Consider the following 12,914-nt stretch of genomic DNA (forward strand, 5'->3'; position numbering starts at 1 on the left):
AATATGTGATTACAGTGGCAAAATTGGGAAGAAGTGGAATAATACAATAAGGGTGGGGAATAACTGTAGTGTTCTTGCTAACAAGCACAGTAATTACCCTATATTTTAGCCCATTGTTAAGAATGAGAATTGTTCCACTGATCAGACTAAATAAAGAATAAAATCTCCAGAAAACAAGATTACATTAATCTGCCCCTACACTCTAAGCAAACTATTTTTCTATGTATTGTCCCCCCTCTAGAATCAAACTTACACTTTTGGGTTCACAATCTGTTTGACAAAATGATTTTCATAGTTACAAATCAGGTCACCCTACCAAACTTCCCTGCTAAAACATACTGTAGGTCTGTCTGCTGCTGCCTTTTCGTTGTCACAGCCTAAATGCCAATCACCAAACGAGGGGACTAATGAAAGTGGGGATTAAATCAACTTTAGTACATACTGTCAAAAGGCTGCATTCTGCAATAGGGACGGGAATAACAGCAACCTAATTTTGTTGACAACATTGTACATAAAATAGAGCTACCGTGCTACTCTTTTTACAGTTTTATTAACACAGTGGAGAACGTTCTCTCTCAGCATTCAGCTCCACTCTAATCTTGAGAAGCATTTCATTAAAACATGCATCCAATCCCCGCTCCAGAATCTCCCATAATGGTTCATTTGGGTTGAGATCTGGTGACTGAGACGGCCATGGCATATGGCTTACATCTTTTTAATGCTCATCAAACCATTCAGTGACCACTAGTGCCCTGTGGATGGGGGCATTGTCATCCTATGGCGGCAAAGCCATGGTCGCCAAAATAATGGCCTGCCCAGCATTTTTATACATGACCCTAAGCATGATGGGATGTTAATTGCTTAATCAACTCAGGAACCACACCTGTGTGGAAGCACCTGCTTTTAATATACTTTGTATCCCTCATTTACTTAAGTGTTTCCATTATTTTAGCAGTTACCTGTACATACATACAAAGTACCTGTTATAAAGGTCTCGTCTAAAAATAGAGCTCTTTTGCCGGTTTGCCGTTGAAAAACGGAAGTGTATGCAGAAAAGTACCTCATACCTACGGTAAAATATAGTGGAGCATCTTTGATGTTATGGGGCTATTTTGCTTCCACTGGTCCTGTGGCCCTTGTTAAGGCCAACGGCATCATGAACATTATCAAGTACTAGGACATTTTAGCCAAAAACCTGATTGTCTCTGCCAGGAGGCTGACACTTGGCCGCAAGTGGATCTTCCAGCAAGACAATAACCCCAAGCACTAATAAAAATCCATAAAGAAATGGTTAACTGACATTTTGCAATGGTCATCTCAGTCTCCGGACCCCATTGAAAACCTGTGGTTTGAATTGAAGAGGGCAGTCCACAAGAGCAGATGAAGGATATCAAGGATCTGGAAAGATTCTGTATGGAGGAATGGTCTAAGATCCCTCTCAACATGTACTCCAATCTCACAAAACATTTTAGAAAAAGGCTTTGTCATTATCCTCGCAAGGGGAGGGTGCTGGAGTATTGAAAACAGGGGTGCCAATAATTTTGACCCCTTTCTTTTTAAAATGTTTTTTATTACTCTTTCTCTGAGCAATTATATTAGTATAAAATCATATAATTACCCAAAAATGTTTTGCATACAATATATCTCAGTATTTGTGTTATTTATTTTATACAGTCTTTTTTGCAAATTTTTATCAAGGATGACAATAATTATGGACCTGACAGGAGGTGTGCCAGACATACTGTAAGCTAGCTATGTGCCCTATGATACACAGCACATCATACAAAAATATATCATCACATAGAAAATGTGTGCATGTTCTAAAGCTCACAAGTTCAACTATGACAGACAAATTGAGAAAAAAAAATCCAGAAAATCACATTGTAGGATTTTTTATGAATTTATTTGCAAATTATGGTGGAAAATAAGTATTTGGTCACCTACAAACAAGCAAGATTTCTAGCTCTCACAGACCTGTAACTTCTTCTTTAAGAGGCTCCTCTGTCCTCCACTCGTTACCTGTATTAATGGCACCTGTTTGAACTTGTTATCAGTATAAAAGACACCTGTCCACAACCTCAAACAGTCACACTCCAAACTCCACTAGAGCTGTCAAAGGACACCAGAAACAAAATTGTAGACCTGCACCAGGCTGGGAAGACTGAATCTGCAATAGGTAAGCAGCTTGGTTTGAAGAAATCAACTGTGGGAGCAATTATTAGGAAATGGAAGACATACAAGACCACTGATAATCTCCCTCGATCTGGGGCTCCACGCAAGATCTCACCCCGTGGGGTCAATAATGATCACAAGAACGGTGAGCAAAAATCCCAGAACCACACGGGGGGACCTAGTGAATGACCTGCAGAGAGCTGGGACCAAAGTAACAAAGCCTACCATCAGTAACACACTACGCCGCCAGGGACTCAAATCCTGCAGTGCCAGACGTGTCCCCCTGCTTAAGCCAGTATATGTCCAGGCCCGTCTGAAGATTGCTAGAGTGCATTTGGTTGATCCAGAAGAGGATTGGGAGAATGTCATATGGTCAGATGAAACCAAAATAGAACTTTTTGGTAAAAACTCAACTCGTCGTGTTTGGAGGACAAAGAATGCTGAGTTGCATCCAAAGAACACCATACCTACTGTGAAGCATGTGGGTGGAAACATCATGCTTTGGGGCTGTTTTTCTGCAAAGTGACCAGGACGACTGATCCGTGTAAAGGAAAGAATGAATGGGGCCATGTATCGTCAGATTTTGAGTGAAAACCTCCTTCCATCAGCAAGGGCATTGAAGATGAAACGTGGCTGGGTCTTTCAGCATGACAATGATCCCAAACACACCGCCCGGGCAACGAAGGAGTGGCTTCGTAAGAAGCATTTCAAGGTCCTGGAGTGGCCTAGCCAGTCTCCAGATCTCAACCCCACAGAAAATCTTTGGAGGAAGTTGAAAGTCCGTGTTGCCCAGCGACAGCCCCAAAACATCACTGCTCTAGAGGAGATCTGCATGGAGGAATGGGCCAAAATACCAGCAACAGTGTGTGAAAACCTTGTGAAGACTTACAGAAAACGTTTGACCTGTGTCATTGCCAACAAAGGGTATATAACAAAGTATTGAGAAACTTTTGTTATTGACCAAATACTTATTTTCCACCATAATCTGCATATAAATTCATTAAAAATCCTACAATGTGATTTTCTGGAGAAAAAATTTTCTCATTTTGTCTGTCATAGTAGACGTGTACCTATGATGAAAATTACAGGCCTCTCTCATCTTTTTAAGTGGGAAAACTTGCACAATTGGTGGCTGACTAAATACTTTTTCCCCACTGTATATGCGTAACTACTGGATCTAAAATGATGTTTGATTCACATTGTCACTGTTATTATTCACCTTACTTTATTATCACTATCACTTGCACAGATGCCTTCTTCTAGTTCAATGCCTTCTTCTAGTGTAATACTTACACAATTATGACAAGTAGCAGTAAATAATAGTAATCAACAAGATGTCTAAATGATCAAAAGCAAGATCACAAAGTACCGTCAACATTGCCATCAATTACACATATTGTATGTCAGATACCATAGTAGGATGTGCCCGCGTGTATCCTGTCATCAAAACTTGAGTTTGTGCTCAACAGGGCGAGGAGCAGGAGGCAGGCCCAGCCCATTAGGAGGCCAAGGTTCTGCAGAAGGAACATGAGACAGGGCCTGTTGGTCTTCACACGACTCATCTCTGGAAGCTGAGAGACAGAAAGGGGAGGAGAAGGAGAAATGAGGGTCTGGGAGTTTGAGTACATCTCTCTATCACAAATCACCTGTGAATTGAAACAATCTATTACCTATCAATAGGGCCAGAAGATTTTCTTGACTGTGTGAGCTGACTGATCAGTGGGACACACGGTCTGGTCAAACTCCTGTCCCTACCTATCAGTGTGTTTTACTAAGAACAGCAGTAGCCCAGTCTCACCATCTCTACCAGTGAGAGATAGAGGAAGATCCCCGCGATAACCGTGAAGATCCACTGCTGGACCTCTGGTTCTGAGGAGACGAAGAGGCCGTCAGAGCACTGTGTTTATGGAGTCAGAGCACTGAGTAAGTTCATCATCACTGCATTCCTCACGGAGAGACCTGAGATGAGCAACAGCGCAAAGTCACCTGAGATGGAGAAAGAAGGAGAAGAAGATGCTATTTTAATTCATTTGGGACCAGCGTGTTCAGTTCTTCACAACTGGGACAAATATTACTCAAGTCATGTTTGGTTTTGGTTCGACAAAGGGACCCAGAGAAGAACAACAACGCTGCCACCCAATGCCAACAACCTTTGAGCTGCTGCTCTGTGACTTGTGACCTCTCACCCATTTCATGAGGGATTTCGTGGCAGAGGATGGCCACGGTGTTCGCCATGCCTGTCTCGGCGGATGAAGAGAAGGCCGCACCCACCACCAAGCCATCAGCAAAGTTATGGAGGCTGTCTCCCACGATAACCATCACAGCCAGTACAGGAATACCCTGTCCTGGGAACACAAAGAAAGCCTGTCTGTGTGGCGGCTCTGTCCTAAAAGCCCATCCGCTACGCTTCCTAGCCCACTAATTACACACAGCACACTGGACAGAACAATACAGAACAGGATCAAATTAAACAGGGAGAGAACTGAGGGGACAATGAGTGAAGATAAATGAAAAAGGAGGATGAGGAACTTACTCGTCTGATATGTAGGGGTTCTTGGTTCAGGCTCCTCTGATGGGATTTCTGTGCATTCTAAGTCATCCACAGTTCACTGTAGGGGAGTGACAACTAATATGATTGTTCCTTTCAATACACTTCATTACAATTACATCACGTTACTCCCATCCATACCAAAATCAGCAAATCAGTGACCACAGTTCTCCCTGCCTATATTTAAAACACTCTAGAGAAAGTGAACCAGAATGGTTCAGTTTCCCTATCTCCTCCTACACTATCTGCATAAGGCCTGAATGATTCAACAGCAGCATCAAGGTCTCCTACACCATGGTCTGTTTCACATTTATTCCCACCCACACCACTGTTCACTTTCCCTGCAATACATCACTCTGTAGATGTCTACATCAAAGCTCAAACTGTTCAAAATATTGTCCAAATAATTGTGAATCCTATAGGCCTACCGCTTTTGAATTCCTGTGCTTTTATATTAGCCTCCCACCCCCACACAGTGATGACAGCACATTGTCAGATCAACACTTCTATTCCCACTCCAAACCTCCCCTAGCTTTGTCTTGTCTGTGACAATGAGGGCTGGTAAATATCACACATTTTGTAACATTTTGGTTAATTTTGGATAATTTTTTTCAGCTCTAATTTTAATAATGTGAACAGGAACACAGTCATACCACTGCAGTCTGCCTCTCTTCAAAGCAGAAACCTCAAAAGCTTTAAACAAACATTGTTTTCCTTTCACAGATAGCTCAATTCCAAACAAACCTAAAAGGGGACTTTTGCGTGAGGATGCAGCTTCAATTGAGTTATCTATTTCTGCTTTCATTTGAGGAAGTGGAATAGGGTTAATACTATATACAGTGGGGAAAAAAAGTATTTAGTCAGCCACCAATTGTGCAAGTTCTCCCACTTAAAAATATGAGAGAGGCCTGTAATTTTCATCATAGGTACACGTCAACTATGACAGACAAATTGAGAGAGAAAAAATCACATTGTAGGATTTTTAATGAATTTATTTGCAAATTATGGTGGAAAATAAGTATTTGGTCACCTACAAACAAGCAAGATTTCTGGCTCTCACAGACCTGTAACTTCTTCTTTAAGAGGTTCCTCTGTCCTCCACTCGTTACCTGTATTAATGGCACCTGTTTGAACTTGTTATCAGTATAAAAGACACCTGTCCACAACCTCAAACAGTCACACTCCAAACTCCACTATGGCCAAGACCAAAGAGCTGTCAAAGGACACCAGAAACAAAATTGTAGACCTGCACTAGGCTGGGAAGACTGAATCTGCAATAGGTAAGCAGGTTGGTTTGAAGAAATCAACTGTGGGAGCAATTATTAGGAAATGGAAGACATACAAGACCACTGATAATCTCCCTCGATCTGGGGCTCCACGCAAGATCTCACCCCGTGGGGTCAATAATGATCACAAGAACGGTGAGCAAAAATCCCAGAACCACACGGGGGGACCTAGTGAATGACCTGCAGAGAGCTGGGACCAAAGTAACAAAGCCTACCATCAGTAACACACTACGCCGCCAGGGACTCAAATCCTGCAGTGCCAGACGTGTCCCCCTGCTTAAGCCAGTACATGTCCAGGCCCGTCTGAAGTTTGCTAGAGTGCATTCGGATGATCCAGAAGAGGATTGGGAGAATGTCATATGGTCAGATGAAACCAAAATATAACTTTTTGGTAAAAACTCAACTCGTCGTGTTTGGAGGACAAAGAATGCTGAGTTGCATCCAAAGAACACCATACCTACTGTGAAGCATGGGGGTGGAAACATCATGCTTTGGGGCTGTTTTTCTGCAAAGGGACCAGGACGACTGATCCGTGTAAAGGAAAGAATGAATGGAGCCATGTATCATGAGATTTTGAGTGAAAACCTCCTTCCATCAGCAAGGGCATTGAAGATGAAACGTGGCTGGGTCTTTCAGCATGACAATGATCCCAAACACACCGCCCGGGCAACGAAGGAGTGGCTTCGTAAGAAGCATTTCAAGGTCCTGGAGTGGCCTAGCCAGTGTCCAGATCTCAACCCCATAGACAATCTTTGGAGGGAGTTGAAAGTACGTGTTGCCCAGCGACAGCCCCAAAACATCACTGCTCTAGAGGAGATCTGCATGGAGGAATGGGCCAAAATACTAGCAACAGTGTGTGAAAACCTTGTGAAGACTTACAGAAAACGTTTGACCTGTATCATTGCCAACAAAGGGTATATAACAAAGTATTGAGAAACTTTTGTTATTGACCAAATACTTATTTTCCACCATAATTTGCATATAAATTCATTAAAAATCCTACAATGTGATTTTCTGGATTATTTTCTCTCATTTTGTCCGTCATAGTTGATGTGTACCTATGATGAAAATTACAGGCCTCTCTCATCTTTTTAAGTAGGAGAACTTGCACAATTGGTGGCTGACTAAATATTGTTTTCCCCACTGTAACTTCTGTCCTCCATTGATGCAGTCACTGTACATACTTTTTTTTAAGGGCTGCCAATTACACTTTTGGAGTAGAGTATGGGTGCCAGATAGAGACTAACAGACTCACCAGCTGCATGGTGGAGATGGACTTGCCCCTCTGTGACTGGTCATTGCAGTTAATCTCCAGGGGAAGGTCATGGGAATGGCCCAGGTCCCCGTGACCCTGCTGGAGAAAAAGAGACTCATCAGTCTCCAGTCACTCTGTGGCCATGAGCCATCAGCCACCTGCACAGTCAGCTCAGCTCAGGCTGTGTCCCAAATGGCACCCTATTCCCTATATATAGTTTGACCGGGGCCCATTGAGCTCTGCTCAAAAGTAGTGCACTATGTACGGAATAGGGTGCCATTTGCGATTTAGCTTTAGTCTGGGTTCAGCCAGGGCCAATCGGGAACCCACAGATAAGCACTATCATGACAAACTGTAATGAATGACAGGATTTCCACAGCAAACGTTCAGACATAGACATGCTGGTTATTCTGAAGAGTGAAACAGTGATTGTTATACGGAGTTATTACCTCCTTGTGTTTTGTTGAGTTACCACAGGATGTTTCTTATTTTCAGGCCTGTTGGTCATTTTTCAGCTAACAGTTACCCACTGTTGGTGGGTAATAACATTAATAACATTAACATTCATTGTGCTAAATTGGAAGACGGATATGCCAACAGTCATACAGACATATACCCAAAACTGTAAACGTACATGGCCATGTGAAGGCAGCACAAGGGAGAAGATTATTTCGATAAGGAAAAAGCCGTAGATTCCAGCGATGATTCCCAAAATCTTCCACAGATATTCCTTGCCCTCAGTAAAGTGATGGTCCTCCTGATGACTGTCGTGGTGGAGGCCAAGGATCTCCAAAGGAGACAGGGAGAGAAAACAATGAGACATTTCATCCACGCTTTGGTTGGGGGGGCCCTTGCTCGAACCTTGCGGGAAACTGTGCTATGCCACTGTATGCCTGCCTCACTGCTCACATAGCCTAATGGAATTCGCAACACAATTCAACACAACAAGCTCCTGTTTCCGACCCGCAGTATAATTGTTCTGAACCGTTGTTTCTGTCTCACCTGTGTCCAGTCTGTGCTGATCCCCAAAGGCTCATGGCCACACTTTATATGGGAGGGGCCTGTGATGCTCCGCCTCTCCCTGCCATGGCACTTCCCCCTCCGCCTCCCACACCAAGCAGGTGCAGCAGCTCCTCCAAATCTACGCAACAGAAAGAGCACTGACATCGTCTAACTGCTCTTACATTACCACAGATCACTCAAATCCATATATGTATGCTAGATAGCTTTTTGGGCAAGTGTGCCCTCTATTCAACTTTATGGTCAAATCACTCATAGGAAGGACTCATTAATTTACCCATGATATGGAGTTTGCTGGTGTGGTTGAGGGACTGGAAGATGTAATCTGTGAAGAAAGCAGGGGGAGGGGAGGTTTGTTTTGCTGAAACAGTGGCATGGGTGATGATAGCTGCTGCCAGTTTGGACACGGAGAATAGATCAGCACCTTGACTATCTGTGATCCCCACTTCATCCTGTAGATGGGAGGAATCAATGCACTGTAGGATGATGATATGTCGCAGGTTTACAACTGGACATATCTCCATGTACAGTATATGTTCTTATTTAGTCTTCCAGCCTCCAGCTCTAGTTTTGATAACTGTCTGCAGCTATTTCAACATGTGCATATTGGGATGATGTTCTAGTTTTAAACACTATTTGAGAGAAGAGGTTATGAAAGTTGTGGCCCTGACTTACCTGTGAGTGGGAGGAACCAGAGTTCTATGGAGCAGGCGGTTGGTAGTGCTGGTTGATGAGCTGCAGAATGCTCTCTGTCTCATTGGAAGAGAGGAAACCTCGGTCCTCAGTGGGATGGAGGTTGGTCAGGGCTAGGAGGTAGTACTGGTAGCTAGGTGACAAAGAGGAGGAGGAAGAGGAGGGGGAGACATTGGGGGTACATAGGTCTTCCATGTTGATCATGTAGTAGAGCAGAACAGTGGAGAATCTATGGAAGTCCTCCTCGGTGAGGTAAGCCTTGCCATCCTCGTCCAGGACAGAAAGGAATAGGTCTGGAGTGAGGCACTGGAAACACAGCAATGAAACATTTCCCCTGCGATGCAGGGGAAATGTTGCAATATAAACATTTCAGCTGTTTGGCTAAGAAGTAAAACCTACTGGAAACTTGTGAAATGAGTCAGGCAGATAGGACTACAGTACAATTGACTTTCCCAAGTGGATTTACTGTGACTAATTTTTATCCAGATTAAACTGATCAGTCATATGTGAATATGGATAGAGTGATTAATAAGACATCAGTAAATGTGATTTAATTTTGGTTCTGGTACCGGTTCCGACCGACATTTACGCTTATAAATAAATCGATACCGTAGGTCAAAATGGCTTGCATTGAGTAATAGCCCTGGTTCCCAAGGACACAGGAGTATTTTTTCTGAGCCTGTGTGACATAGGATGTGGAATCTGAAACCACTTGAAGCTGGGAAGTCCCTCCTACCATTTCATTCGCTATTCCGACTGTCCATCAACTCCTGGCTGAATCCTACATCACAGCCACTGACAAAGCACATGCCTGCAATCGTTACATCGTAGTGCAGCAGGAGAGAGTGGTGTCATCACATTCAGAGATCGATTTATAGCCATTCATCTAAAATAATTCATAGATTTTAAACAAAAAACACTTTCTGTTTATCATAGATGGGGAAGATTAATATGAGATGAAAGGCGAGTCCTAACGAGTTCAGGAAGCCAAGCTAAAGCTCTGTGGGTGTCACGCCCTGACTCAGGGGACTCTTATATGTTGAGTCAGGGTGTGTATATTCTTTGTTGTGTATGTTCTATGTTGTATTTTCTAGTATGTGTATTTCTACAGTGAGGGAAAAAAGTATTTGATCCCCTGCTGATTTTGTACGTTTGCCCACTGACAAAGAAATGATCAGTCTATAATTTGAATGGTAGGTTTATTTGAACAGTGAGAGACAGAATAACAACAAAAAAATCCAGAAAAACGCATGTCAAAAATGTTATAAATTTATTTGCCTTTTAATGAGGGAAATAAATATTTGACCCCCTCTCAATCAAAAAGATTTCTGGCTCCCAGGTGTCTTTTATACAGGTAACGAGCTGAGATTAGGAGCACACTCTTAAAGGGAGTGCTCCTAATCTCAATTTGTTACCTGTATAAAAGACACCTGTCCACAGAAGCAATCAATCAATCAGATTCCAAACTCTCCACCATGGCCATGACCAAAGAGCTCTCCAAGGATGTCAGGGACAAGATTGTAGACCTACACAAGGCTGGAATGGGCTACAAGACCATCGCCAAGCAGCTTGGTGAGAAGGTGACAACAGTTAGTGCGATTATTCGCAAATGGAAGAAACACAAAATAACTGTCAATCTCCCTCGGCCTGGGGCTCCATGCAAGATCTCACCTCGTGGAGTTGCAATGATCATGAGAACGGTGAGGAATCAGCCCAGAACTTCACGGGAGGATCTTGTCAATGATCTCAAGGCAGCGGGACTGAAATCCTGCAGCGCCCGCAAGGTCCCCCTGCTCAAGAAAGCACATATACAGGCCCATCTGAAGTTTGCCAATGAACATCTGAATGATTCAGAGGAGAACTGGGTGAAAGTGTTGTGGTCAGATGAGACCAAAATCGAGCTCTTTGGCATCAACTCAATTCGCCGTGTTTGGAGGAGGAGGAATGCTGCCTATGACCCAAAGAACACCATCCCCACCGTCAAACATGGAGGTGGAAACATTATGCTTTGGGGGTATTTTTCTGCTAAGGGGACAGGACAACTTCACCGCATTAAAGGGACGATGGACGGGGCCATGTACCGTCAAATCTTGGGTGAGAACCTCCTTCCCTCAGCCAGGGCATTGAAAATGGGTCGTGGATGGGTATTCCAGCATGACAATGACCCAAAACACACGGCCAAGGCAACAAAGGAGTGGCTCAAGAAGAAGCACATTAAGGGATTGGAGTGGCCTAGCCAGTCTCCAGACCTTAATCCCATAGAAAATCTATGGAGGGAGCTGAAGGTTTGAGTTGCCAAACGTCAGCCTCGAAACCTTAATTTGGAATCTGATTGATTGATTGCTTCTGTGGACAGGTGTCTTTTATACAGGTAACAAACTGAGATTAAGATCACTCCCTTTAAGAGTGTGCTCCTAATCTCAGCTCGTTACCTGTATAAAAGACACCTGGGAGCCAGAAATCTTTCTGATTGAGAGGGGGTCAAATACTTATTTCCCTAATTAAAATGCAAATCAATTTATAACATTTTTGACATGCGTTTTTCTGGATTTTTTGTTGTGGTTATTCTGTCACTCACTGTTCAAATAAACCTACCATTAAAATTATAGACTGATCATGTCTTTGTCAGTGGGCAAACGTACAAAATCAGCAGGGGATCAAATACTTTTTCCCTCACTGTATGTTGGCCGGTGTGGTTCCCAATCAGAGGCAGCTGTCACTCGTTGTCTCTGATTGGGGACCATACCTAGGCAGCCTATTGGCACTGTGTAGTTGTGGGATCTTGTTCCGTGTAAGGGATGTTCTTTGTGCTACCTTGGACTTCACGTTTCGTTTAGTTTGTTGTTTTGTCGTGTGTTTATTCAGTGTAAATAAACATGTACGTATATCACGCTGCGCCTTGGTCTGACCCGTCCTTCAACGAACGTGACAGTGGGACTTTCACAGCGATGGGGGCAGACATTTTGATCAAGAGAGACCTTTAGAAATTATGCAAATGTTCTCTAACACTAAACATACAAATATAAAGAAGGTGAAATCTTATAGTTAGTTGTTTTATAATTTGATTATGCTATATTTGGAAAGCATATAAGTCAGGGATCATCAACTAGATTCAGCCGCGGGCCAACTTTTTCTTGAGCGGATGGTCAGGGGGCCAGAACATAATTACAAATAATTTGTCGATTGCAAATTGACCGCAACAAGCCCAAACAGATATAATATTTGACTAAAACATAATAATTTCAAACCTTGTATACAATCACATACATCTCTATTATGCATAGGAATACTTTGGAACAGATTTCCCAAATTAAAATCACTTGGAGATGAATTGTTGGTGTTTTTACAGTCTTTTATGTCCAACAATTGGGGAACGCTGATATAAGTATTTTCAAGCCTTATTCATATAGTTTTGTTGAATAGGAAATACATCATATAAAATATTTCATATTTTCATATTTTTATCATATTTGTACTGTGTACTTGAGCTTGTGTCCTCAAAAGTGACTACACCTCAGCAAATTATAACTATTTTTACTAGAAAGGTGAGATTAAAATGTATAATAGCGTTGATTGACGCACCGGTGCAACAATCTAAGTAACATAATAAAAAAAGCCCAATCAAAGTCTGTCAGTATACTAGCTTGGAAAGACAGTACCGTGCAGTACCGAAGAGCCCTCACTGCTGCTCGATCATCCTACTTTTCCAACTTAATTGAGGAAAATAAGAACAATCCAAAATTTCTTTTTGATACTGTTGCAAAGCTAACTAAAAAGCAGCATTCCCCAAGAGAGGATGGCTTTCACTTCAGCAGTGATAAATTCATGAACTTCTTTGAGGAAAAGATCATGACCATTAGAAAGCAAATTACGGACTCCTCTTTGAATCTGCGTATTCCTCCAGGGCTTAGCTGTCCTGGATCTGCACAGCTCTGCGAGG

The 12,914-nt window shown here is 42.7% G+C and overlaps 1 protein-coding gene and 1 long non-coding RNA gene across 2 annotated transcripts; both read right to left on the bottom strand.

Annotated features, from left to right (window-relative positions):
• Nucleotides 1-3,293: 3,293 nt before the first annotated feature.
• On the bottom strand, nucleotides 3,294-8,253 carry LOC121549541 (zinc transporter ZIP12-like). The gene is given in 5 exon segments (XM_041861339.1): nucleotides 3,294-3,743; nucleotides 3,971-4,158; nucleotides 4,359-4,517; nucleotides 4,706-4,781; nucleotides 7,262-8,253. Coding segments are annotated over 3 exon segments (489 nt in total). The 5' UTR covers nucleotides 4,492-4,517; nucleotides 4,706-4,781; nucleotides 7,262-8,253; the 3' UTR covers nucleotides 3,294-3,575.
• Nucleotides 8,254-8,361: 108 nt separating this feature from the next.
• LOC121549542 lies at nucleotides 8,362-9,277 on the bottom strand. Its single transcript, XR_005996831.2, has 3 exons — nucleotides 8,957-9,277; nucleotides 8,559-8,606; nucleotides 8,362-8,402 (listed from the first exon to the last, which is right to left on the bottom strand). It is a non-coding gene; the product is annotated as an uncharacterized LOC121549542 (long non-coding RNA).
• Nucleotides 9,278-12,914: the final 3,637 nt, after the last annotated feature.

Source organism: Coregonus clupeaformis, chromosome 34 (assembly GCF_020615455.1).
Source record: "Coregonus clupeaformis isolate EN_2021a chromosome 34, ASM2061545v1, whole genome shotgun sequence".
In the NCBI taxonomy this organism is placed as follows: Eukaryota; Metazoa; Chordata; class Actinopteri; order Salmoniformes; family Salmonidae; genus Coregonus; species Coregonus clupeaformis.